This window comes from Ambystoma mexicanum, chromosome 4p (genome assembly GCF_040938575.1).
Source record: "Ambystoma mexicanum isolate Mex_15411 chromosome 4p, UKY_AmexF1_1, whole genome shotgun sequence".
NCBI classification, from domain to species: domain Eukaryota; kingdom Metazoa; phylum Chordata; class Amphibia; order Caudata; family Ambystomatidae; genus Ambystoma; species Ambystoma mexicanum.
In genome coordinates, this window is record NC_090927.1 from 969,355,330 (window position 1) to 969,378,671 (window position 23,342).

General features: G+C 48.0%; 1 protein-coding gene across 1 annotated transcript in view; it reads right to left on the minus strand.

Annotated features, from left to right (window-relative positions):
• The window catches only part of LOC138452878 (uncharacterized), a 337,850-nt gene that overhangs the window by 111,884 nt on the left and 202,624 nt on the right, over positions 1-23,342 (minus strand). Inside the window, exons 10-11 of the mRNA XM_069605225.1 lie at positions 21,477-21,598; positions 5,909-6,137 (exon numbers count right to left, since the gene is read on the minus strand). Coding sequence (XP_069461326.1) covers positions 5,909-6,137; positions 21,477-21,598 — 351 coding nt within the window. The remainder of the gene's footprint in view (positions 1-5,908; positions 6,138-21,476; positions 21,599-23,342) is intronic.

Here is a 23,342-nt window from a genome sequence, read left to right on the forward strand (position 1 = left end):
CTCTTCCTGTGCTTAATATATAAAATTATTAGCACACCTAAGACCCCTCATATCACAAGAAAATACTGAAATGATTGCTAGGGCAATTATAGTGTCTAAAATTGACTACTGTTCAAGTCTCTTAATGGGTCTTGTCAAAGCTGATTGCAACAAACTCCAAGTGTGCCAAAATGGTGCTATAGAGTTGTTATGAAACCCAGACGCAGAGATCATATTACGAATGCCCGATGTGCTCTCCACTGGCTACCTGTGGAGACGAGAATCCTTTTAGAACCTTGACAATAATTCAAAAATGTTTACAGGGCAAAATGTCAGACTGCCTATCACAGTTTCTCTCTGTGAGAACAAACGGAAGAGCCCTAAGACCTAATAGTCTTCATCTCCTAACTGTTCCTGAATGCAGAACGGTTAAGGTGGCTAACTCTGCATTCTTTGCTATTGGACCTAAAGTCTGGAACGCTCTTCGCCATGAGATGAGAAGACTTGAATCTCAGGACATTTTTAAAAAGAAGTTGAAGACTTACCTTTTTAATCAATACTGCTTTTTAACAGGATTGATATTTAATATTCTTAATCTGCTTTTTGCTATCAGGTTATCTGTTTATTGTAATTTTGTGTCTTGTAGCGCCCTCAAGCCCTAGGGACCATGGACACGCTATATAAATATATTAAAGTAAAGTAAAGTGTATTGTCAACCGCCTATGCTAAATCCACTTCAGACGCTGAAGCCCTGATAGTGTCTTTTGAAGAGGTGGTTACAGCTCTTAACTCTCTAAAAAGTGGCAAAGCTGTGGGCCCTGATCTCATTCCTCTCGACCTGCTAAAAGACAAGGTGGATATCTGGGCCCCAGTTCTTTGTAGGGAATTTAACGCTATCTTGTGCAGTGGGGAAATACCAGATTAATGGAGGCAGGCAGTGATCTCACCAATCCACAAAAAAGGTGGCAGAGACCTTCCAGGAAATTACCGCCCAATCTTGCTTTTGGAAAATTATTTGGAAAGGTCATTCTAAAACACCTACAGGACTGGTTGATAAGTAATCTATAATCTATGACCTTCAGGCTGGTTTTAGAGAAAACAGACGAACGATTAACCAATGTTTCATGTTTTTTCTATTATCACAACAATATACAATTCTAAAAAAAATGTGCCTTTACATGGCTTTTGTCGACTTAAAAACTGCATTCAACTCAGTTTGCAGAGAAACCTTGTGGCAGATACTTAATGTACGGAAAGCTCCAGGTGGCCTGATTACTATAATACGTCTGCTCTATACTGCAATCAGGGTAAGTGTACGATTTGGGCTAGGAGGTGACCTGACACAGCCTTTCGATGTTGACAACGGGGTTAGACAGGGCTGTACTTTGGCCCCCCTCCTTTTCAACATCTATAAAAAAGAAATTATAAACTGAGGGAGTGCCAATATTGCCCTAAAATTGACTCTGATAAATATACAGCCCGATTGCATGCTGATGATGCGGTCCTCATCGCCAAATCTCTGCAACACAGAGCATTGAAGGTTGAAGTATAGGGCTCAGTGCTTGAAGAGGTTGAATGTTATGAATATTTAGGGCTGATATTCGAGGAGTCTGGTGGTTGGGCAGCCCAGCTCAATATATCGTCTTCCACTCTAAAGAAGGTTGGTAGCACATTTATTTATTTATTTATTTAATTCATTTATTTCTAGAGCACGAGGCGAAAAGCCTGGAGTCATAGGAGCGCTTAAAACATGACAAACACACAATCACACAAATAAATGGAGCCGGACAAATACCATGGAAATCAGAGCATGTGATGTAGGTCAGCAAAACAGCCTGGTTTTCAGTTTCTGTTTGAAGTCCGGTAGCAACGCACATGCTCGGAGATCAGGCGGAAGGGCATTCCACAGCACCGGGGCTGCATGTGGAAAAGACCCACGAGCAACACAGGACAATTTAGCGCCTGGAGTAACCAGCAGGCAAATATTGTTAGACCAGAGAGCTCTACGGGACGGAAGCCAGGTGAGATGTTTAGCCAAATACTCGGGACCTTGCCCATGGATGCAGCGTTGGGAAATGCAATGGTCCCGAATCAGAATGCGCTTGCTCACAGGGAGCCAATGTAGAGCTCTGCATGCAGCTGACACATGGTCTGTTCTAAGTAGACCTTCAGCTATGTGCACCGCATTATTCTGGATAATCTGGAGCTGAGATAAATCACCACTGGTAATGCCTAGCAGGAGACTAGCACAATAGTCAAGTCTTGATCCAATGATGGCACGCCCCGCCATAGCAGAGTGGTTGACATTCAAGAACGGCTGTACTTGTGCGAGCAACCTCAAGTGATATGAGGTGCCTGCCACCAGACTATTTGCCTGTGCCCTCATCGTCAGGTTCTGATCCTGGGTAACTCCCAACTTTTTTTTACGTTGCATTGCATTTTAATTGGACAGAGAGTGACCTCAAATTGCTGATATTCTTGCCCTAGCTTCCTAATTTGGGGCCCAGTACCGACCATGAAACGGAATCTTGGCGTTTCATATGAAGCATGGAAGAGGTGCAGTTTCCCCAGCTTTGGATCTGTTCCATAAGCATGCCATGCCTGCTGCTTTGTATGGTTCTGAACTGTGGTATAGTAATATCCTGAAGCTCTGCACATATGAACATACATTTCTGAAGAAACTGTTGCTGCTCCCTGCCAATGCCCCTACAGCTCTGGTCTTTCTGGAGCTGGGCGGCACCTCGGTTGCCACCCAAATCTGTGCCAGACCAGCTCTCTTTTGGGCTACACTGTGGAATCAGCACAGCCTTGAAAGAAATGAGAACGCAGCACTCCACCTCTCGGCGATGGCGGGTGGTAGGAGTTTAAAATGGGCCTCTCATGTCAAGACCCTTTTTCAGGATCTTGACATGATTGATTTGTGGTTGCACCCTACTACTGTAAGGCCCCCTATGATTGAGAATATCAAAAACAGGGTTAAGCAGAGAAGTAATGAACGCCTACTGGTCGATGCCTCGTGTTTGAAACTTGGTCTTGGTTATCTTAACTAGAGGTATCAAACGGGCTACAAATCGTACCTGAATAAGATCTTCCCAGCCTACGAAAAGCCCTTGTATCTGCGTTTTCAATTGGGGATCCTTCTGGTGGCCTCCTTCACTCGAAATTGGCTACACACTAACACAAGCTCGTGCCCATTATGGGAGGAGGGTAATTAGACAGTTATGCATTTACTGTTGGTCTGCAGTAGGACTGTTAAGCTGAGGAAAATGTATGTGATGCCATTATTGAGAGAGGTAGAAGTTCGACAATCGGCCAGTGCTGTGAGATTCTTGAGCCAGTGTTCAGGCATGCGTGTTGTTTGAGCAACGGCTCACTATATCCATAGAGCACGGCTGCTTAGTGTGTAATTCTGAGTATATTAGCCAAACTCCAAACCACATTATTGATGTTGCGTAGGTGAGGCTGCGAGTTATCGACTCTGCTCATCCCGTTTTATCCTTATACATTTTTTATCCAATTATGAAAAGTAAATGCACTTTGTAGCGAAGATCTACCCTTGGTCTTAACTGTATTTTAATGCATCCTGTGGACATGTTAAATGTGATATGATGGTTTCATTACGTTTTTTTCTTTTTATCATTAATCCATTGTCTGTTTATCTGTGTGTACTTTTATGGTTGATTAACCAAAGAAAAGTTTATGATGATGATGGTAAATTATACACCGGAATGAAGTATCAGAGCATGAAGGGAGGTTGTGAAAGATTGCATGGCAGGCTGGTTTACAGTCACCTAGGCATTCACCTAGAAATTATAAGTTACAAAATAGGGGCAACTACAATGTATTCAAGTATGGAACCGTGGTGGGTGCTTCACTGCCAATTATTAAGATGTGAAAGTGATATTTCATGCATTGGCAGGTAAACGACAGAGCATTGGTAACAAAAGAGAGTCAGTGGCAGCAGAGAGCTGGTTGTTACAGAAGTTCCCAATCTGTCGCTCTTATCGCAGAGGCTCAGAGTCCAGAATGAAGGGTAATAAGCCAGATGGTACCTTGCCGGAAGAGTAAAGGTCACTGGCTGATTGGCTGAGTTACAGGAGTGGAAGCATTGTAACTTCCTGGAGAGATGATATGTCTTCCTACCCCCATGCAGTGATCTGTTTATGTAACTGGGACATGCATTAGCAACATTCTCTGCAATAAACATCTTACTCTGCAACACATGCGTCTGGTAAAAATAGTGATCTGCTATAAGCAACACAAGCCACAGCATATAGCAGTCATCGGGCACAAAAGAACAAATCCTCCGACTTCTGAAAGAGCCCATCGCAGCACCTTTGCAACCATGCAAAAAGACCAAGGCACTGTTACTTGCAACCCTCTGAGTGCATCCCTAGGTACAGCGCTCGGTTGCTTCCAGGCTAGGTTTGCACTTTACACATGTTAAATGTTAAAGGTATTTGTACCGCGCACCGTCACTAACGGAGTTGGTCCCCAGGCGCTCTGGTGGAACTGTAAACGAGAAGGCGGGGTGGGTTAGTAAGGTGAGGAGGGAGTAGGATAGTGAGAGGAGTGGTGTTCTGTTGGCAGCTTCAACTCGGTAAACACCGGGTGCTGAGCTTTGCTGTGAGTATTGGATCGATGTCAGTCCTCGTGTACTGTTGGTTCGGCTTATGTGTTGTTGCAGTGTGGTGAAGGGGGTGTGGCTTGTTTTGCGAGAGATGGTTGTGTGAGTTTTTTGAGTCGGATAAGTTAGCAGAAAGTTTTAGCTTTTTGGCTAGTGGTATTATATGACATTTAACATGATACCATTCGCAACTCTGTCTACGTGTGGCACCCGCTGGCCTTCACAATCCCATCCGGATGCGGCGCGGCTAATGTTCACAATTCCAAGTGTGGCCCATGCCAACACTCAAACTCCATCCAGGTGTGACACATGCCAACACCCACAATCCCATCCAGATGCGGCGCAGGCCAATGTTCACATACATATATAAATAAACAAGGCCCCCTGGATCACTCGCTCTTAACACTGCAGATGCAGCCAGCATGCCATGGTGGATGTTCACACACAACTTCAGGCTCCACTCAACATAGATTGCAAACCCTAGCAACCAAACACTCACTCTCTGACTTTCTGGGGTCAGAAACTGGAGTAAACTGAAGTTCCCTCAGGCCAGCATTGTGATACACGGGAGCGTGAATGCCTTATGCACATTATACAAATCCCTGTAAAATAACGTAATATTCTATACATTGTAGCCAAGAGAAATGTGGCTCCTGCACAGGAGCCCGGGGAATTTCTGTCTAGCCTCACTCCCAATGGCAGAGCCTTAAGAGAGAAAGAGTCCAGCTGTGGCCTGCACTGAGAGCCTCTTACAGGACCAGCCTCCTAGAGACCTTTGGGAGCTTTTGAGAGAGAAGAGGTAAGTGTAAAAGCTGCTAGGATAGTTGGGGCCGAATTTACAATTCGCTACTTCAGATAAAATATGAAACATTCTTTATGAAACATCAACAATTCGATAAACAAGTATGCATAATAAGTGCTAGAAAAGGGAAGCATAAAAAGAGGGGGAAAATGTTGGGCTTGGCCAGATGAATGCACTGTATGATGCTAGAGAACACAAAGAGTATAGAATTCCGGGGAACTGTGTAGGCTGATCATAGAATTAATCTGCACCCACATGTGACTAATAAACATACGTTCTTTACAGAGTAATTTTAGTCATCTTTGGAGAGATTTGAGCTGCAACAGTCCAATCGAGTCTGCTTACCTGATCAAGCAAGAACATTGGTTTAGCCACACAGCAGAACATTGGTCAATCTCTCTGGGTGACAATGCAGTGCCCTGAATCCTGTACTAATAGCACCTAAAAAAATAGTCACTTTTCAAAAAAGAATACAATGTTTGAAAGTCACATAAACTCACATCTCTTTGAACATGGGTGTTAAAAGAATATCCAGGCGTGTCCATGTTGAGCCACTGATCCAGGGCCAGCTGAAGGACTTGCTTCCGGAGGCTGGTTACCTCACTGGCTGTTTGTGGTCTGCAGATGTGTTGGAATTCCTGGCAGAGATATTCCAGGGCCTTCGGAATAAGTGATGCTAGCCCCAATGAAGGGTGAAACTCCAGCAGATAGATGTTCTTCAAAGCCGGGCTGCACACAAGAAATAAAAAAAACTCAATTCACTTATTAAATATTTGAAGCATGGGTAACAACACTGCGAAGGTTCAAGCCTGGTCCTCCTCACATGGACGACTTCAGATGAGGCAACAAAGAACAGAGTCAAAACACATTCAAACCTTCAGATAAACACATGCATTATACTGGCTAAATGCTTTATGTACATTCCACATGGAGAGAGCATCAGATCCACCGCAGCTTGCTCCAAGGCACTATAAGATTTTCACACCAGGGGGTCAATGAAGAATCAGCGATAACATGGCCCTTCTATGGTTCATCACCTCACATCCTGAAGGTGGAATGTGTACACATCAGCCAGACGAATAGTTAGAGATGCAACCAAAAAAAAAACATGATGCATTTTAAATATTTAATTGCACGTGCACAATATTTTTTTTATAAGAAAAACATTTTGTACCGTTGTGAATTCTTTACAAAATAAAATGAAATGGTGCTACCGGTGTCGTTAGAAGTAAGGGCCCAAGGGCCCACCAATGTGCTAAATTAATAAAAGTTGTCAATAAATCTAGTGAGTGAAAAAACACCTATCCCCCAAAGCAGCTGTACATGAAAAACAGAACAAGGCACACACCGAACCAGAGTCTTTTCAGAACATCATTTTAAGTCATTATTATTGCACTGTACATATAGACCAACATGTATCCGGAGGCGTGGCCTGAGCCGATGCAGTGAGACGCGGCTGAGTGGAGCTCCCGCCGAGATCCTGATCAGCTCCTGCAAGCAGCAACTAAAACAATCCAATTCTGCACCAGAATACATTGCAGGGTGGGGGACAACAACACCCTCCAATGAGCCTTACCCCGATGTAAATCGGAGCTGGGAAACCGAGAAATCCACAAAGGAACTAAAGCGGCCCCTTGCTTCAAGATGGCTGCTGCCGCATGTGAAAAAGAATCACAATGCAGCCTTTGAAGGTTGCCGGCCCCCATCAGCCACTGTTAGATGCTTGTTTCCCGGAGGCCTAGCACGAGGGGCTGGCTCCGGTCCAGGAGGCCGCGTGGCCTTGAGCGCGGCCTAGGCAGGAGCGCTAAATGAAAACACACACACGCTGGTTCACATTCGCCCGGAACTGCCTCCCACTCCAGGGGGCGGGGCTTTTATTTAGCTGCCCTACGTCACCGCGCTGCGGGACGTAGGGCGGATATAACATTCCTCCTTTATTTCAAAATAACCTAACAAAACAACATAAACAACATGCTCAACTATGAACTCCTGCCACTGCTGTTGGCTTAGCATACATAGTCATTCAGCCTCGCAGGCGGTCTCGTGGTCTTTCTCAGACTGTATCGCTTCGCGTGGGGGCTGTCCCCGCTCGGTTCGTAAGTCTGCTCACCTTCGCTGCATGTGTCCTCACTGCTGGGCAGTCTCGGTGATTGCCAGCTGCGATCCCCTGCGGATTCCTCCTCGGGGTCTTGCGCCGGCACGTCGCTGCTTTGTTGCTCGTTGTTGTCGTGAGGCCCCTCGCAATCCGTCCAGAGGTGCTGGGGCACGGGCTTGAACCAGGAGGCGTTCCTTGTTACTTCCCGACCTCCCCGGGTGACAGTTATCATGGTCCCACGCCGGTTGCTGATAGTCCATGGCAGTTCCTCGTACCTGGTGTCTAGCTTGGATTTCGTGGGGTTTCGCAACATGATGACTTGGTCGCCCACTCTGTGGTTTGAGGGCCTTGCTCTTCTCTTGTCGCTCATGTGAGCATTGGCACGTGTTCTCGTTTCCACGCGTGCATGGTCGACGTCGTCAGGGGTCCTGCTTGGATGATGGGGAATCGACGAGTTGATGATAGTTCCGAACATAAGGTCAGCAGGTGGTATGCCCGTGGTGCTGTGGGGGGTGACCCGATAGTTCCTTAGGAACCGGAATAGGTCGATCCTCCACGGGCTGGCGTTTGCCTTTGATACTCTGAGTACCTTGTTGATGGTCCTCATGAATCGCTCGACATCCCCATTGGCCTGTGGCCACCTTGGCATGATGTGGTGGTATTTAATGCCCAGTTCCTGTAGGTATGACCTGAATTCCTCCCCTGTGAACGGGGGTCCATTGTCACTCTTAATGGTCGTGGGCAGACGGTGGGTGGCAAACATCTTTTCTATCACCGGGATGACCACTTCCGCGGCGGTGGACTCCAGTATCTCGACCTCTGGATAGCGTGAGTGATCATCGAACGCCACCAGTAGATGTAGACCCTCTCTGATTTTGCAAAAGTCAATGCTGATCGCTTCCCATCGTGCCCGGCCACGCTCGGCCGATAGGATTGGTTCTGGGTCTGGTGGCCCACTCGTTATTTGGCAGGGTAGACATGTGTTCACTAGGTCCTCGACACAATCGTCGATGTGAGGGAACCATACCCTGTGTCTGACCCGGGCCTTTGTTCTTGCGAACCCTTGGTGTCCTTCATGCGCTAGGGCAACTATCCTGTCTTGCAACCTTGGGGGTATGCTGATGCGGTCACCCCTTAGCAGGAGCCCTCCCTCAGTGATCGAGGGGTCTTGTCGAACCGTGAACATGCCTGCTAGGAACTCCTTGGCCCCCTCGGTTCTGTTGCGTGTGTGCGACATGAATTCTTTCCAGTTGCCTGACATGATGGCATCTTTTACCAAATCGCAGCAGGGGTCATTCTGGGTTTCTGTTGCAATGTCCTCAATGTTTATCGCTTTGGGCCTCATGGTGTGGACTACTTGACAAATGTGCTCCTCCGTTTCTTCGGCGACTAGCACTTCCTGCTGGGTGGCTGGTCGTGGGTGTCTCAACAGGAAGTCCGCGGGGTTGCCGCTGCCCGGTTGGTAGACAAGTTCGAAATCATATTGCTGGAGGTGTAGCAGCCACTTGGTGATTCTGGCTGGTGGGTGTGCCGATGACCCAATGAAGATTGGTAGTAGGGGCTTGTGGTCGGTGATCGCCGTGAACTTGTGCCCATATAGGTACATGTGGAAGTGTCGACACCCCCATAGAACGGCGATTGCCTCCTTTTCTATATGGGAGTACCTTTGTTCCGTTGCTGTGAGCGCCCTGGATGCATATGCAATCGACCTTTTTGTCCCCTCTTTTGTGACCTGCATCAGGATTGCTCCAAGTCCGACTGGGCTGGCATCCACAAATAGTTCTGTCGGGAGGTCCGTGTCATAGTAGGCCATTTTGGTATCAGTTGACAGGGAGTCTTTTATGCTCTCAAATGCTTCCTGGCATTCGGGCCCCCAGTCCCACTTGGTGCTGGCCTTTGTTAGCTCCCGCGGTTCGGATAGGGTTGCTAGGTTCCGAATGAATCTGCCACAGTAGGTGGCCATTCCCAGGAAACTGCGCACCTCGGTGGGAGTCGTCGGGGGGCTGGCAGCTTGGATATCCGCCACTTTCTGGGGATCAGGTGATATGCCGGTGCGGTCGAACCTGTATCCAAAAAAGGTTATTTCTGGTTTTAGGAATTCGCACTTCTCTCGATGAATTGTGAGTCCGGCGTTTTCCAGCCTGCCCAGTAGTGTCTTGAGTCTCTTGATGTGTTCCTTGGTGTCCGGTGCGTGTATTAGGATGTCATCGCTCACGTTCAATACCCCTGGTATGCCTCTGATGACCTCCTGGATGGTCTGTTGAAAAACCTCAGCGGCCGATGATATGCCGAAACTCAGGCGCTTGTACCTCCTCAGACCTAGGTGGGTTGAGAACGTGGTGATATAGCGCGACTCTCTGTGGAGCTTCAGCTGTTGGTACCCCGCCTTTAGGTCTACCTTCGAGAACACACACGATCCAGTGAGGTCAGTGATGATTTCATCAATTGTAGGTGTTATGTGTCGCTCTCTCTTTATGGCTGCATTGGGCAGGCGCATGTCAATGCAGATCCGAACTTTTCCTGGCTGTTTGGGCTTCCGGGTGACCACCATCGGGGAAACCCACGGTGTTGGTCCCGTGACTTCTTCAATAATGCCAGCGGCTTCGAGTGACCTTAACTCCTTCTCAACTTGTTCCCTCATGTGGAACGGTGTCCTTCGGTGTCTTACCGCGCGTGGTTGCACTGATTGATCAATATGTAGTTTGATGGTCTTTCCCTTGAGACAGCCTATCCCCTTCTGTAGCTTGGGGTGTTGCCTGAGGAAGTTCTCGACCTCGGACGTGTCGTCAATGTGGCATATGAATTTGACCACGCCCAGGTCTTCAGCCGCATCTCCGCTCAGCAGGCTTTAAATTCCCGCCTTGACAACATAGATCTTCGACCACAACTTCTGTTCGCCATGCTCAAGAGTGGTGCGGAACCTCCCGATGACTGGTAGAGGTTTCCGACTGCCGTAGGCAAACAGCCGAGTGTCTGTGGATTTTAGCTCGGGCCGTGGTGCGAGGGTTTGGAACACGGTGGTTGGCATGATGTTTACCGAGGCCCCCGTGTCAATGGTCATCTGTATGTCCTGGCCTTGTATGTTGACCATGCATTTTCGTCGCCTGGCGGTTCTTTTCGACGGTGCTGGCCCTTGGTTTAGTGTCGATACTAAGTACACCTTTCAGCCCTTTGCTTCGTTCTCCGTGCCTGCTGTTTGTCGTAGGGCTGAGAGGTCATCTCCTTCTTCTTCCGTCGAGGAGTTGACTACCGCTACCCTCCTCGCGCTGGCTTGTTTCTTTTTTTTCGATGACCCTTTTTCCTGGGATCCTTGCGGAGGCTGTAGTGGCGTGTTCACTGATCTGCACACTTTCGCGTAGTGATCCTTCCTGCCACATGCTCCGCACGTGGTGCCTTGCGCCGGGCAGTTTCGCCTTCCGTGCCTTTGACCACCACACCATCCACATTCGGTCGGTCCTGGTGCTCGAGGCTGCCACCTGTTCTGGGTGTAACCGCTGCCACTTTCGCTTCTCGTTGATTGTCTGTCCGAGATTTGAGCAACCATCGCCGTGGAGAGAGACGGCTGGAGTTTTTGTAGGGTCACTTCCATGTTAGCGGCCCTGGAGTGGGCAAGCTCCCTCTGTCGACCCAGTTCCAGGATGCGTTGTAGAGGGATGCCCTTTTCGCTGAGCACGAGACGCCTCAGCTTCTCCGAGTGAATTCCATTTATGATTTGCCTCCTAATCTCCCTCACACGACATGGCCAGCTTCCTCAGCCTCGTGTGGTAGGCGTCGAGAGTCTCATCGGTGGCCTGGATGGTCGTGCAAAAGATAAAAGTTTCATAGTCTGGATTTAGTTGCGGGAGAAAGTGTGCTGTTAGAGCGTCCTTTGCACTCCGGTATGCGTCTTGGCCGTCATCCACATCCAGGGAGTTGAAGATGCGCAGCACCTCGTCGCCCACACTGAGGAGTAGATGAGCTTTCATCTTTCTGGATGACGTGACGTCCTTACATTCCATGGCCATCTCAAACTTCTGTAGCCATAGCTGCCATCTGGGCCCACTGGACGATGGGTCTGTGAATGGGTCGAATGGTTGGATCAACGTCGACGAACTCCCCTGCGTGCGAGGCGGTGGTGACGCCATAGACAGGTTTGCCGCCATCCTGGACGGTGTTGAGGGTCCAGGGGTAGATGACCCAGTCGCCATGGTGTTGCGTGCGCTTGGTCAACGATTCTCCGCCCTCTGGGTTCGTGCGCGCCCTGTGGTGAGGCAGTGTCCCACGGGCACTTGTGCTCCGATGGATTGGCGCTTCGTGGCCTGTGTGCCATGCAGGAGACGTCGTGCAGGTGATGACCGGGATGACACGAGAAGAGAAAAAAAAAATTTCACCCCCTGAGGATGAGGTGTGGGAGGGGAATGAAATGAAAAAAAAAAAAAAAAAATGTTTTTTTTTTTTTTTTTGAGGGGTGGGGGTCACGTGATCGTGGGGGCCCCCACCGGGTGCCCAAAAAGTTACACGGAGCGTCCGTGTGGCATCCGCGTGCGAAATCGTGGTGGAGCGCGTGGATGCTCGCTCACTTCCTCGTCGCCATTGTTAGATGCTTGTTTCCCGGAGGCCTAGCACGAGGGGCTGGCTCCGGTCCAGGAGGCCGCGTGGCCTTGAGCGCGGCCTAGGCAGGAGCGCTAAATGAAAACACACACACGCTGGTTCACATTCGCCCGGAACTGCCTCCCACTCCAGGGGGCGGGGCTTTTATTTAGCTGCCCTACGTCACCGCGCTGCGGGACGTAGGGCGGATATAACAGCCACTTGGGCCCGGCTCTCACTCACGAGTTGCTAGCTGTTTTTTGGTACAGCGCGACCCGATTGTCACCTGCAAAGTGTTGCCATGAGCCGCTTTCAATCATTGTGGGCTAGATCTGGACATTGTGATGGCAACTACTTTTCAACACTGCGGTAGGTGGCTCTTGCCTGCTGTGACACCCTGGGGCTACTGTTTTGCACGGAACTGTGTGTGGACCCAGCTGTGACACCATAAACCTGTGGGAGTGGGCTTGGGTCTGGGCGTGAAAGACCCACTTGAGACTCACACCCCCTCCTCATCTTTAAACAACTGATGCATACTGTCTACTGGTGCCCCTGCTCACGAAGTATGAGCACACTGCCGCTTCACCCCGCAAACACTGATCAAGAGACCCAGAATGCTGTGGAAGTAACCCGGCCCCCATTACAAAGGACCATTGGTGTACTATAGTGTACCTACTGCATTGTGAAACCTAGGCCTCTCTCCCACTATACGGCAATCTCAAATCTAGGGGTAACCTTCATCTTTGTTTAGCATATGGCGAACCTACTGCATTGTGAAACTTATCCCTCTCTCCCACTATACAGGACTATCAAATCTAGGGGTAGCCTTCATCTTTGTTTAGTATATGGAGAAACCTACTGCATTGCATTGTGAAACCTAGGCCTCTCTCCCACTATACAGGACTCTCAAATCTAGGGGCAACCTCCATCTTTATTTATTATATGGTGTAGCTACTGCATTGCATTGTGAAACCTATGCCTCTCTCCCACTATACAGGACTCTCAAATCTGGGGGGTAACCTCCATCTTTGTTTAGTATATGGTGTACCTACTGCATAATGAAACCTAGGCCTCTTTCCCACTATACAGGACTCTCAAATCTAGGGCTAACCTCCATCTTTGTTTAGTATATGGTGTACCTACCGCATTGCATTGCAAAACCTAGGCCTCTCTCACACTATACAGGACTCTCAAATCTGGGGGTAACCTCTGTCTTTGTTTAGTATATGGTGTACCTACTGCATAATGAAACCTAGGCCTCTCTCCCACTATACAGGAATCTCAAATCTAGGGGCAACCTTCATCTTTGTTTAGTATATGGTGAACCTAATGCATTGCGAAACCTATGCCTCAATAGCACGGGACTCCCAAATCTAGGCCTGTTTCCTCTGCTGCACTGGACAAAGATCGCCACTGCCAAACAATTTCAAAGCTCACGGTACATATACCTCATACCAGAAGTGTGGACACAGGCCGCAGGCACGGCCAAGCATCCATACACAATAGATTGCTGCTATGGCTAAGCACATCCGGTCTAGCATCACATAGAGCCGTTCAGTCTGAAACACCTGACGTACATCAACACCTCTGCCACTAGCATACAGCGACTACCATCCGAAAGGAACTCAGTACAGCTGGTCACACATTGACTCTCTCAACAATAGCAATCTATCGCAAACATTCAACAATGCCCACTCACGTGCCTGACCTCTCTTCAGGATGCTTAGTCAAGCCTTGCCAGCTACCCAAGTCCTACATCGGCAACATGCACACATGCATCTCCTAAGCTATACTCCTTAGAATTTTCCACCACATCGACTACGGCCTGCGAGGGCATTCCAACCAGAAAAAAGCGCGAGGCCATACAAGTGGGGAAAGAGCACTATATAAATAACCAAATACAACACAATACTGACCAAACTAGACAGCCGAAGACGCGGACAAATTCAATGGCACATGAATTATGGAACATTGAAAGCGAACCACCTCCAGACCCAGAGCCCTTGACCCTACATAGCACACCACTGCGCTAGCACGAGGCACCTACGTCCCTTGAAGGATGGGCACCAATTTGCGGATATCTACAGCACCCAGAAGCCCCGCCCAGCTAGGTGCCTACCTACCGTTTATCGCCACTGCACTCCGGCTGCTCAGACAGGACCACTACTGTGGTGCCAGACGAGGTCACGCCTAGAAATATACTGCAGGTGTTACAGGATCCTCGCAGCAGTGGGATAAGATGCTGTGGACATATCCCTCATACGATTATACTGCAATATGTCACCCACCAAGAGCAAGAACAAAGCAATGACCATGGAATCATTTATGGTCCAGGTCAAAAATTGCACTCCCAAGCAAGCCGAAAGGACGAGCCAGCAGCAGGCCCCCACAACCCTACCAGACCCGCAGGAAAATCAGGTTCTTGCCGTGATAGCGCCTCTACGTTCATCCCTGGAAACAAAGATAGACAAGGTCAAAATAAATGTACAGCTCCTAGGGCAAGATGTCAGACAGCTAGCTGAAAGGGTCATGTCTGCCGGAACGCTCCTGAAAGAGAAATAGGACTCCGCCAAGGACCTAGAAAAGAGGGTCAAGGAACTTGACAAGCAGAAGATGCAGAGGGCAGGTCACAAAGGAACAATGTGCGGGTGCTTGGTATACCGGAGGGAACCGAAGGACCAGACCCTACCTCTTACATGGAAAACCTGCTGCTTCAAGAGATTGGGCCAGGTAAGCTCCCGCAGGGATTTGCTATTGAAAGGGCCTGCCGATCTCACCAAAAAAGTACCGCCCCCACCCCCGGATCACATCCTCGACCAATCATTGCCAGGATCCTAAATTTCCATGACAGAGAAGTCATTCTACAACACTCTAGAGATGGGGGCGAGATAGTACGGGTTAATCCAAAGATTGCTATCTACTCGGACTATACGCCAACAGTCCAAAGGGCCAGGAACTCATTTATACCTATAAAAGCGAGGCTAAGACAATTGGGACTCAAGTACATGCTTCTGTATCCTGAAAGTCTCAAAATCCTTTACAAAAGCAAGGCGCAATTCCTGGACAGCCCAGAGACTGCCGTCATGTGGATGGACCATAATGATCTGTCCAACAAGAATGATGCGGATCTGTAACACACAAGGTGCACAGTAAGTTCTCTATAACAATGGAGGGCCCTGATTGGTGTGCCTAGGTGCTCATGCATAACACTACATGTGGTGGAGCTGACAACTCTGAGCCCATATGCTACACTCTACCCACTTTTGAAAGAAATACACCATTGCTACCCTGTATTCTGTGCTCCTCGTCAAGCACAGACACAAACTATTGCCGCTACTAATATCCTCACACTATTGGTGGGAGTGCAACCCAGTCACCTACTGTTGGTCTTCTTCACCCACCCCAAAGTCTGCAAAGGGCTGCAGCCCGTTGCTGGACCCTATACCTAGTACACAATGATCAGATCAGGCTCTGAGGGTACAGATCCACCCGAACAACCTGGTGTTGTTGGGCATCATGTTCTAGTACAGTTATTGTTGTTTCATTTCTACATAATCCATGCCATACGACTCTTGAGGGGACCCACCTGGCAAATGAGACGAGCAATGGTGGTCCTGATTTGAAGTGTCTGCAATAATCAGGCTTGTACTGAAACCCTGGCAAACTACATACAATGCTGGCAAGAGGCTTACAGAAATGTTGCACCTGAACTGTATCTCAGGATGAGACACTTGGGCCATCAGAGGGCCAGCCGACACTTATTTCGATGATGACCACTTTAAAAATAATGTCTTGGAATATACTGGGTCTGGGCTCCTACCTCCGGAGAAACAGGGTGAAATCCTATATACAACGCAAAAAGATATCCATAGTACTATTCCAGGAGACAAACCGGCTCCCCAAGGGACAGGAGGCACTGCTGGTCCGCTGGGGTGGAACAGGATATGGGGCCACCTATTCTAAATTTTCCAGAGGAGTGCTCAACTGGTTTGACAGCACACTGCCCTTCCAGCTATTAGAAGAAGTCAGAGATAAGGAGGGGAGATATCTAATTGTCATGGGGTACCTTGAACATAGAAAAATGTGCAGAAAAATGTGCATAGTCAACTCATACTTCCCAAACCACAGAATGCTGGCGCGTACGCACACTTTAAGTAAACTTGTAGCAGCCAGAAGCGAGGGCTTTATCCTATGGAGCGGGGACTTTAACTGTGTAAGAAACCCTATGATGGACAGATCGACTCCACCAAATGCAGTTCTGTCCCCGGTCTCTCTTGCCTTGAACGCAATGCTAACAGACCTTGACCTGGTAGATGTATGGAGGGAAATACACCCCGACAGTAAAGGTCACTCCTATTATTCAACCCCCCACAAGCTGCACACACAAATTGATTACTTCTTTGTGCGATCAGTGCACCTTTCAGAACCCAGTGCAGAATATTCAGACTGCAGAATGTCGGACCCCTCCCTGCTGGTAATTGGGTGGTGCATGGCATACCCTAGACCCCCTATCCCGATGTGGCGCCTTCCTACTGGGGCTCTAACTGACATAGCCTTTAAGAAGGCACCATCAGACTCTCTACTTAATTTCCTTGAAATAATGTCGGAAGCGTAAACAGTTGGGGCACCATTTGGGAAACCATGAAGGTGGTGACCAGAGGTGAGGTCATAGCCAGCGCTGGGGGCATTCGCTGGAAGCTGCGGGAGGTTCTAGAATCCACAGAGGAGGAAATAGAAATGGTAGAGTCCCAGCACCCGGGCCAGCAGTCACTGGAAGGGAAATTGGCAGAGGCGCAATCCAGGTGTCGTGACGCCCAGGAAAGACTGGCCAAATTTGACTACGCTGCCCAAATAACCCAAGCTGACACAGAAGGAGACAGGCCTGGGAGATTATTGGTATTGCTCTGTAAAGGGGAACACCCCAAACCACGATGCTCTATGACGAGATCTCAATTAACTATTAACCAATCTCAATCCATGGAGATCTCAATTAACGATTAACAAGACCGTTACCTATTTCTATGCAAATTTATACAAACATGGTAATCCAGTTCCCAAAAAAGATCTGGACAAGATGTTCTCGCAGATTCATCTCCCGAGACTCTCTGACAGCCAACGAGATTCTTTGGACCTCACCATCACTATTGAAGAACTAAACAAAACTATAGCCTCCTTACCAACCTGTAAAACCCCAGGTACAGTCGGGCTCCCCTCGAATATTATAAGGCATACACTACCACTCTGACCCCAGCACTCCAGAAAGTATTTACAGAAGCTTACGACACTGAGCAAAACCCTAGTGATACCTATGGCTATGCTAAACTGCGACATAAAGATACTCACAACAGTACTAGCAAAACATCTTCATAAAGTTGTTACAACACTGGTGCATGCAGAGCAGACAGGGTTCATACCCGGGCGCTGCATGGCGCTGAACCATTGAAGACTCCAGCATATTATAGACCAAACACACATCCGCAAGGAACAATATATGGTGGCATCCTTAGATGCTACTAAGGCCTTCGATTCGGTCTATTGGGAGTGGCTGCTTGCATAACTTTGGGTTAGGCAGGGAGTTCATCCGTTGGGTTAAACTCCTTTACAATTCCCCAGTGGCAAGACCGAAATCAGGTAAACAAATATCTGGAGTATGGAACATACAACCGGGTACCCGTCAGGGCTGCCCGCTTTCACCCATGTTGTACGTACTGGCCATGGAATCCATTGCAGTGTTCCTACGTCAGAAATACCTGGCAGCGGGCATCCTGATAGGCAACTCTAAACATTTAATATCGCTTTATGCAGACAACGCCCTGCTCTACCTTTAGGTGCCACAACATAACCTACCCATTATTTTGGAAGTGCTGGACAGATTTGCATGGCTATCTGGGATCTCGTTCAATAGACAGAAATCTTGCCTCTTCCTTCTGGCCGGTCTCCATGAGGTGGACGTGACCACTTTGCCCAACATGGGATTCCCCTGGGAAACAAAATCATTTAGATATCTAGGCATCCAGATTGCACACACACCTATGGAAACGCACAACTGCAACACGCTCCGGGTGATGGGAGGCCCCGAGAAATCCATGTCCTTCTGGTCCAGACTGCCACTGTCAACTATGGGCAGAATCGCCATTGTTAAAGAGATCGTACTCCCGAGATTCTTCTACAGCTTTACAAAAATTCATCACTACATTGGGGCAGCTCTCTTTCATCTATCAGAGACTTTATATGGGGTGCATGTCACCGCAGGCTGGCTTTCAGTGTACTGTAATTACCTGACAAGGACGGAGGGGTACAATTACCTAATCTCAAACTGTATTTTCTGGCTGCCCAATTTTGCTTTGTCACACAGTGGCTGGCGGAACCCAACACAGCACAATCGAGGCTATTGCAACAGCTGGTGGCTCCAGTCAGGCTCAACGAAATCCTATGGCTCCCAGCAAGCTGTGCCAACACATCCCCAATGCTGGTGAGACCAGGCAGATCTTGTCTAGGGCAATTAAACTACTCAAAATATGTAACCCATACTCGTCTATTGTGCCGATAATCGGACATGCATGACAACGTTCAATTCAGAGACAAAGGGCCTCATTACACGGTAGGCGGTAAACCATGGCGCTATTAGCGCCATGGTTCATGCCGGTAAAATACCGGCACCGCCTTGGTGGAAAGGGGAATTACCGCCCTATTCCAAGGTTGGCGGGGCGGTAATTCCCCCTTCCACCATTGCCCTTCCCCATTCCCATTTTTGCCCCATAGGGTTCTATGGGAATGGGGAAGGCGCTAATTACGGTACCGCAAATTGCGGTACCGTAATTAGCTCCACTGGTCCCTTTGCGGGTTGGTTTTTAACGCCTGCAAAAAGCAGGCGTTAAATTCCCCAACCCGCAAAGGGACCTCATAGTAAGGCGGTAAGGATTTACCGGTACCGGTAAAATACTGGTACCGGTAAACCCTTACCGCCTACCGTGTAATGAGGCCCATAGACAATTTGTCACAACAGTCAGGCCTTCCCCAAAGGACAATGCCTGCAATATGCAATACATGAGAGTAAGGGGAATCTGAAGACGAAATGGGGAGGGTGGCCCGCTGAACCAGAGGAGACCGTGCTACTAGCCTTAATGTACACGCTAGAAGATGGCTGGAGACCCGTGACCAGACTACATAGCCTCCTGCGGGAAGGAGTCAGCATTAGGGACCCCAAATTGAAATTAAGATGGGGAATGGACATGGGTTCTGTTATCACTGAACAGGAATGGGAACGGGTGCTTAACTTCCCCAAACAGGTGTCCCGAAATGCCAGGCTCAAATTACTCTAAATTAATGTGTGTCACCGTACATACATAACCCCCAGCAGGATAGCTAAGTTCAACAAAGAGGCCCAGTCTAAGTGCCCTTGATGCCACCACGATGAAGCAGATCTCATGCACAGATCTCATGGAAGTGTGTCAAAGTGCAAGCCTTCTGGTCTCAAATCGAACGCGCATGCAGGGCGGAAGGGGCGGTTAGATATTCCTGGAGCCCATGGGAATGTCTATTGGGAGTATACCCTAGACAAAGTAAACATAAACATGCCACTAGATTCGTGGACCTAGCATGCATACTCGCGAAACGACATTTTGCAATGTTCTGGAAGTCACAGAAGGGCCCCCACTGTACACTCTGGCTCCACGACTTTGAAACCTGGTGCGGAGCGGAGTCAAGGGCCTGGGCAAAATCAGTACCTGCACAGGAAGATAATCTTGGTATCACTTTCGAAGCCTGGTGGTCTTTGGTTGATGCCATGTTCCAACAGTCGGACGACAAACCGCCATGAAGCACCAGAATGTTTTAAATACAAGTGGCACATAGTAAGGATGCCCTGGTCTTGCGGCCCAGGAATACATAGTTAGGTGGTACGCCTCTTGCAAAAACCAACATCCACAATTTAAACGTGACCTCTGAATGAATGGGTCACCCCACACTAGACTGGTAGATGAGTCTCAATTTGTATGGAACATTTATTTGTTATTCAGTTTAACGAGTTCTATTGGCCTTTCTGTCCTGCTGAACAATTAGCCAAGACATGATGATACCATTTATTTTGTCATTGTTATTTACTGCAATATTACACTGTATATGCCTGAAAATACCAATAAACAAAATTTAAAATAAAATAGACCAACATGCATCTGAATAGACAATCTTAGAGCTGATTATTGCATTACGAGAGTTTATTGAACACTAAAAAAAAGTGTAAAATGTAGACATTTAGAATGTCGTAGAATACTACACCAGCTGTTAAAGGTGCTAGAGACCTATTTAAGAATCAAAGCGAAGACATAGACTTGAACACACTTTCTACTGCCTTTAAAGGACAGTACAGCCCCATATGGAATACTACACGGCTATAAGCACCTTGCGAAGTGGCCCAAGTGCTTTTAGGACTAGATGATCAAGCTGACTCTTACAAAGTCAGCTTCCACATGTTTGAAACAAAAGGAAAGCTAGCCTCTAGAGAAATTGAAAGGGAGTTCTGTCTGAAACGACAGAGCTCCTTCGACGGGGGTGAGAAGAGCTGCACATCAGAGCAGAGGAAAAGTGGTACACAGGGGAGACAAAAACCAAACGGGAGGTACCTCAAGGCCAACTGATGGCCTACTTTACATGCCAATACCCTCAGTTAATGCATACATTTCAATCCTTCTGGTTAGCTATGATTCACCTCCCGGGTGTTAGTATAAAAACAAAAAACGTTTCTGTCAGACAGAAAACATTGTTTTGTTGGTGTGGTCATGAAAAAAACTATTTTAGGGACCAACCCCACTGTGGAACAGCCTAGTGAGAAATTTGACAAACATTGGGAAAGCAAAGGATATAAGTCTTTAAGAGAAAATGGCAGTTTCTAAGATCATCTTGCATGTCATATATTAGGAACCGAACGAAGGAGTTGGTGGATATCCCGATTAATCCTTAGATAGATATAGTAAGGGAGTGGATACACCTGGCAAACATCTGTAATCTGTTAAACATATAGGCCGTCTATGGACATAGCATGAAGGGCATGAGGGTGGCCAGCATTTTGCTAGACATCAGCATTAAGTGACACAGAAACACCAATGTACCAAACACTTTGAACTAATCAATTTAGTATTCACAGACAACAGGTAGACCCAAAAGAAGGGTGTGTGTTTACAACCCATTTAAGAACACACAAAACATTGAAAAGGAAGTAACCGTGAGGGAAAATGTACAGAATAAATTAGTGTGTAAGATAGCAGAATGAATCATAAGAGGGAAGGCGATGAGATGGGGTAAAGAGTCAACATATTCCACTTGAAGGTTACAGGGTCATTTTGTAAAGTTATTTTTTTTTCTTTATCTGTTTTTATATTCTCAGCATGGCATCCATCTATACTTACCAGCTAGCGTTAATGGAGATGAGCTGCTTGGAGATGATGTTTAGTGGAAGTCCAAATTCTTGCACACCTCCTGTTTTGTATTCTTGCCAAATCCTTTGGACATAATCACGTTGCAAATCTATCTGTGGACACAGAATATTTTGCAGTCGTCATATATTCCCAGAATGACCCTAAGCTGGTCTGACGAATTCCGGAATGTCGTCACTTCTCCCCTGGCAGGTAGCCCCTTCTCATGAGTCCAGGGTGTGAGGCCGCTACCCGATAGTCCCCCCGGGAGGTGGCACTCAGCGGTAGGATCTCATGGGAAGGGAACTCCCCCTGGGGACAAAGGAGAAAATCTTGGGAGAATGCGATATACCCACCCTCCACCCATGCCCTATACACCCCTTCACTCCTTAAGCCCCACTCCCATCACAAACTCTTATATTGCGAGTAGGCCCATGTACTTCTGTAACATATGTAAGATTGGCATGCACTGGGAGGAAGACGATCTTTGAGAACACTGAGGGTTTACCTGACCCAAGTACTGGGATGAGGTGGCCCATAGGAGGAATAAGGACTGACATGACAACTACAGCTACAGGTGTTGACATTGCGCCAAGGTGGAGCCTGTGCCATAAAAGGGAACAAAAGAAGAACTACTTCTCTACAGTCCGCGATGACCCAGGGAGTTTCGAATTGCGTCCAGAGAAGAGTGGCAGATGCAGGCGAGCAGCCTAGAAGTCCAGAGGAGATCAAACTAGAAGAGACCTCCCCATTAGTCCTGACAAACAGTGAGGTGGCACAATCATGACCAGATGGACAAGATGCTCTGTTGACAGCGTCAAGGCCACAAAGCAGAGAAGCCGAGCACATACTCAAGCAGCCGACAGTCCGAGGGAGAATGAAATGTGGCGCTGCCATTGAGAAGCCCGATTTCAGGGAAAACAGAAGACCTAACCGATCCCAGTGACAGGTACAGGGAAGTTCAGGAGGCCCGGTAGGGATGTGAGGCAGGCGCTGAGAGGGCCATGCATCAGAGGAACGCGCCCTTGGCCCAGTAGCCCAACGAAAACCACTGATCACCGGAGAAGGGTCTGGGACCCGAATGTGAAGATTGAGAGAGTTGGGGGAGAGGGGAAATCATTGACTAACCGGGAGGGGTCTGGGACCCATATCAGAAACATCTTACGAGTCATCTCATGAGTGGCAGTACGTGTCGAGAGAGTAAACCAAGTAGGCCGAACCGAAGAGTGAGAGAAACTGGGGTGTGGGACCCAAACCAAGAAGCAAGTTATCTACTTCGCAGTTATACTTGGCAGGAGAGTGATCCAAGTGGGTCAAACCAAAGAAAGAGAGAAACCAGGGTCTGGGAACCGAAATCAGAAAGTAACATAAGTCATCTTCCTCAACACACTACTTGGTACAGAGGGATACCAAGTGAGTTCAATCAAAGAAGAGGAGAGGTCAGGGTCATGGACCCTCTAACATTTGAGAACTGTGTGTTTGAAGCAACGTGACAAGTAGACCAGGGGAAGGGAGTCATTGCCCCCCCCCCGGTGATGTTGAACTGAGAAACCAAAGTGAAAGAGAGGCCAGCGGAAGGGAGTCATTCTCCCTGGTGATGTTGGATTATGCAACGAAGTGAAAAGATACCAGGGGAAGGGGGTCATTCTCCTGGTAACCAAAGTTATAAAGATTTTCTGATACAGAGTGTTAAAGAAAAAGGCAGTGTGTCTTGAACCTTGCTTTTTTACATTGGAGGACAATTTTGACCAGGGGAAGGGAGTCATTCCCCTAAGAAGAAGTCAAAGCCCTGAAGCGGACTTCCATCGCCAGTCCAGAAGAAGGGAGTAATTATTCTGGATCAAGAAGATCTACTTTATC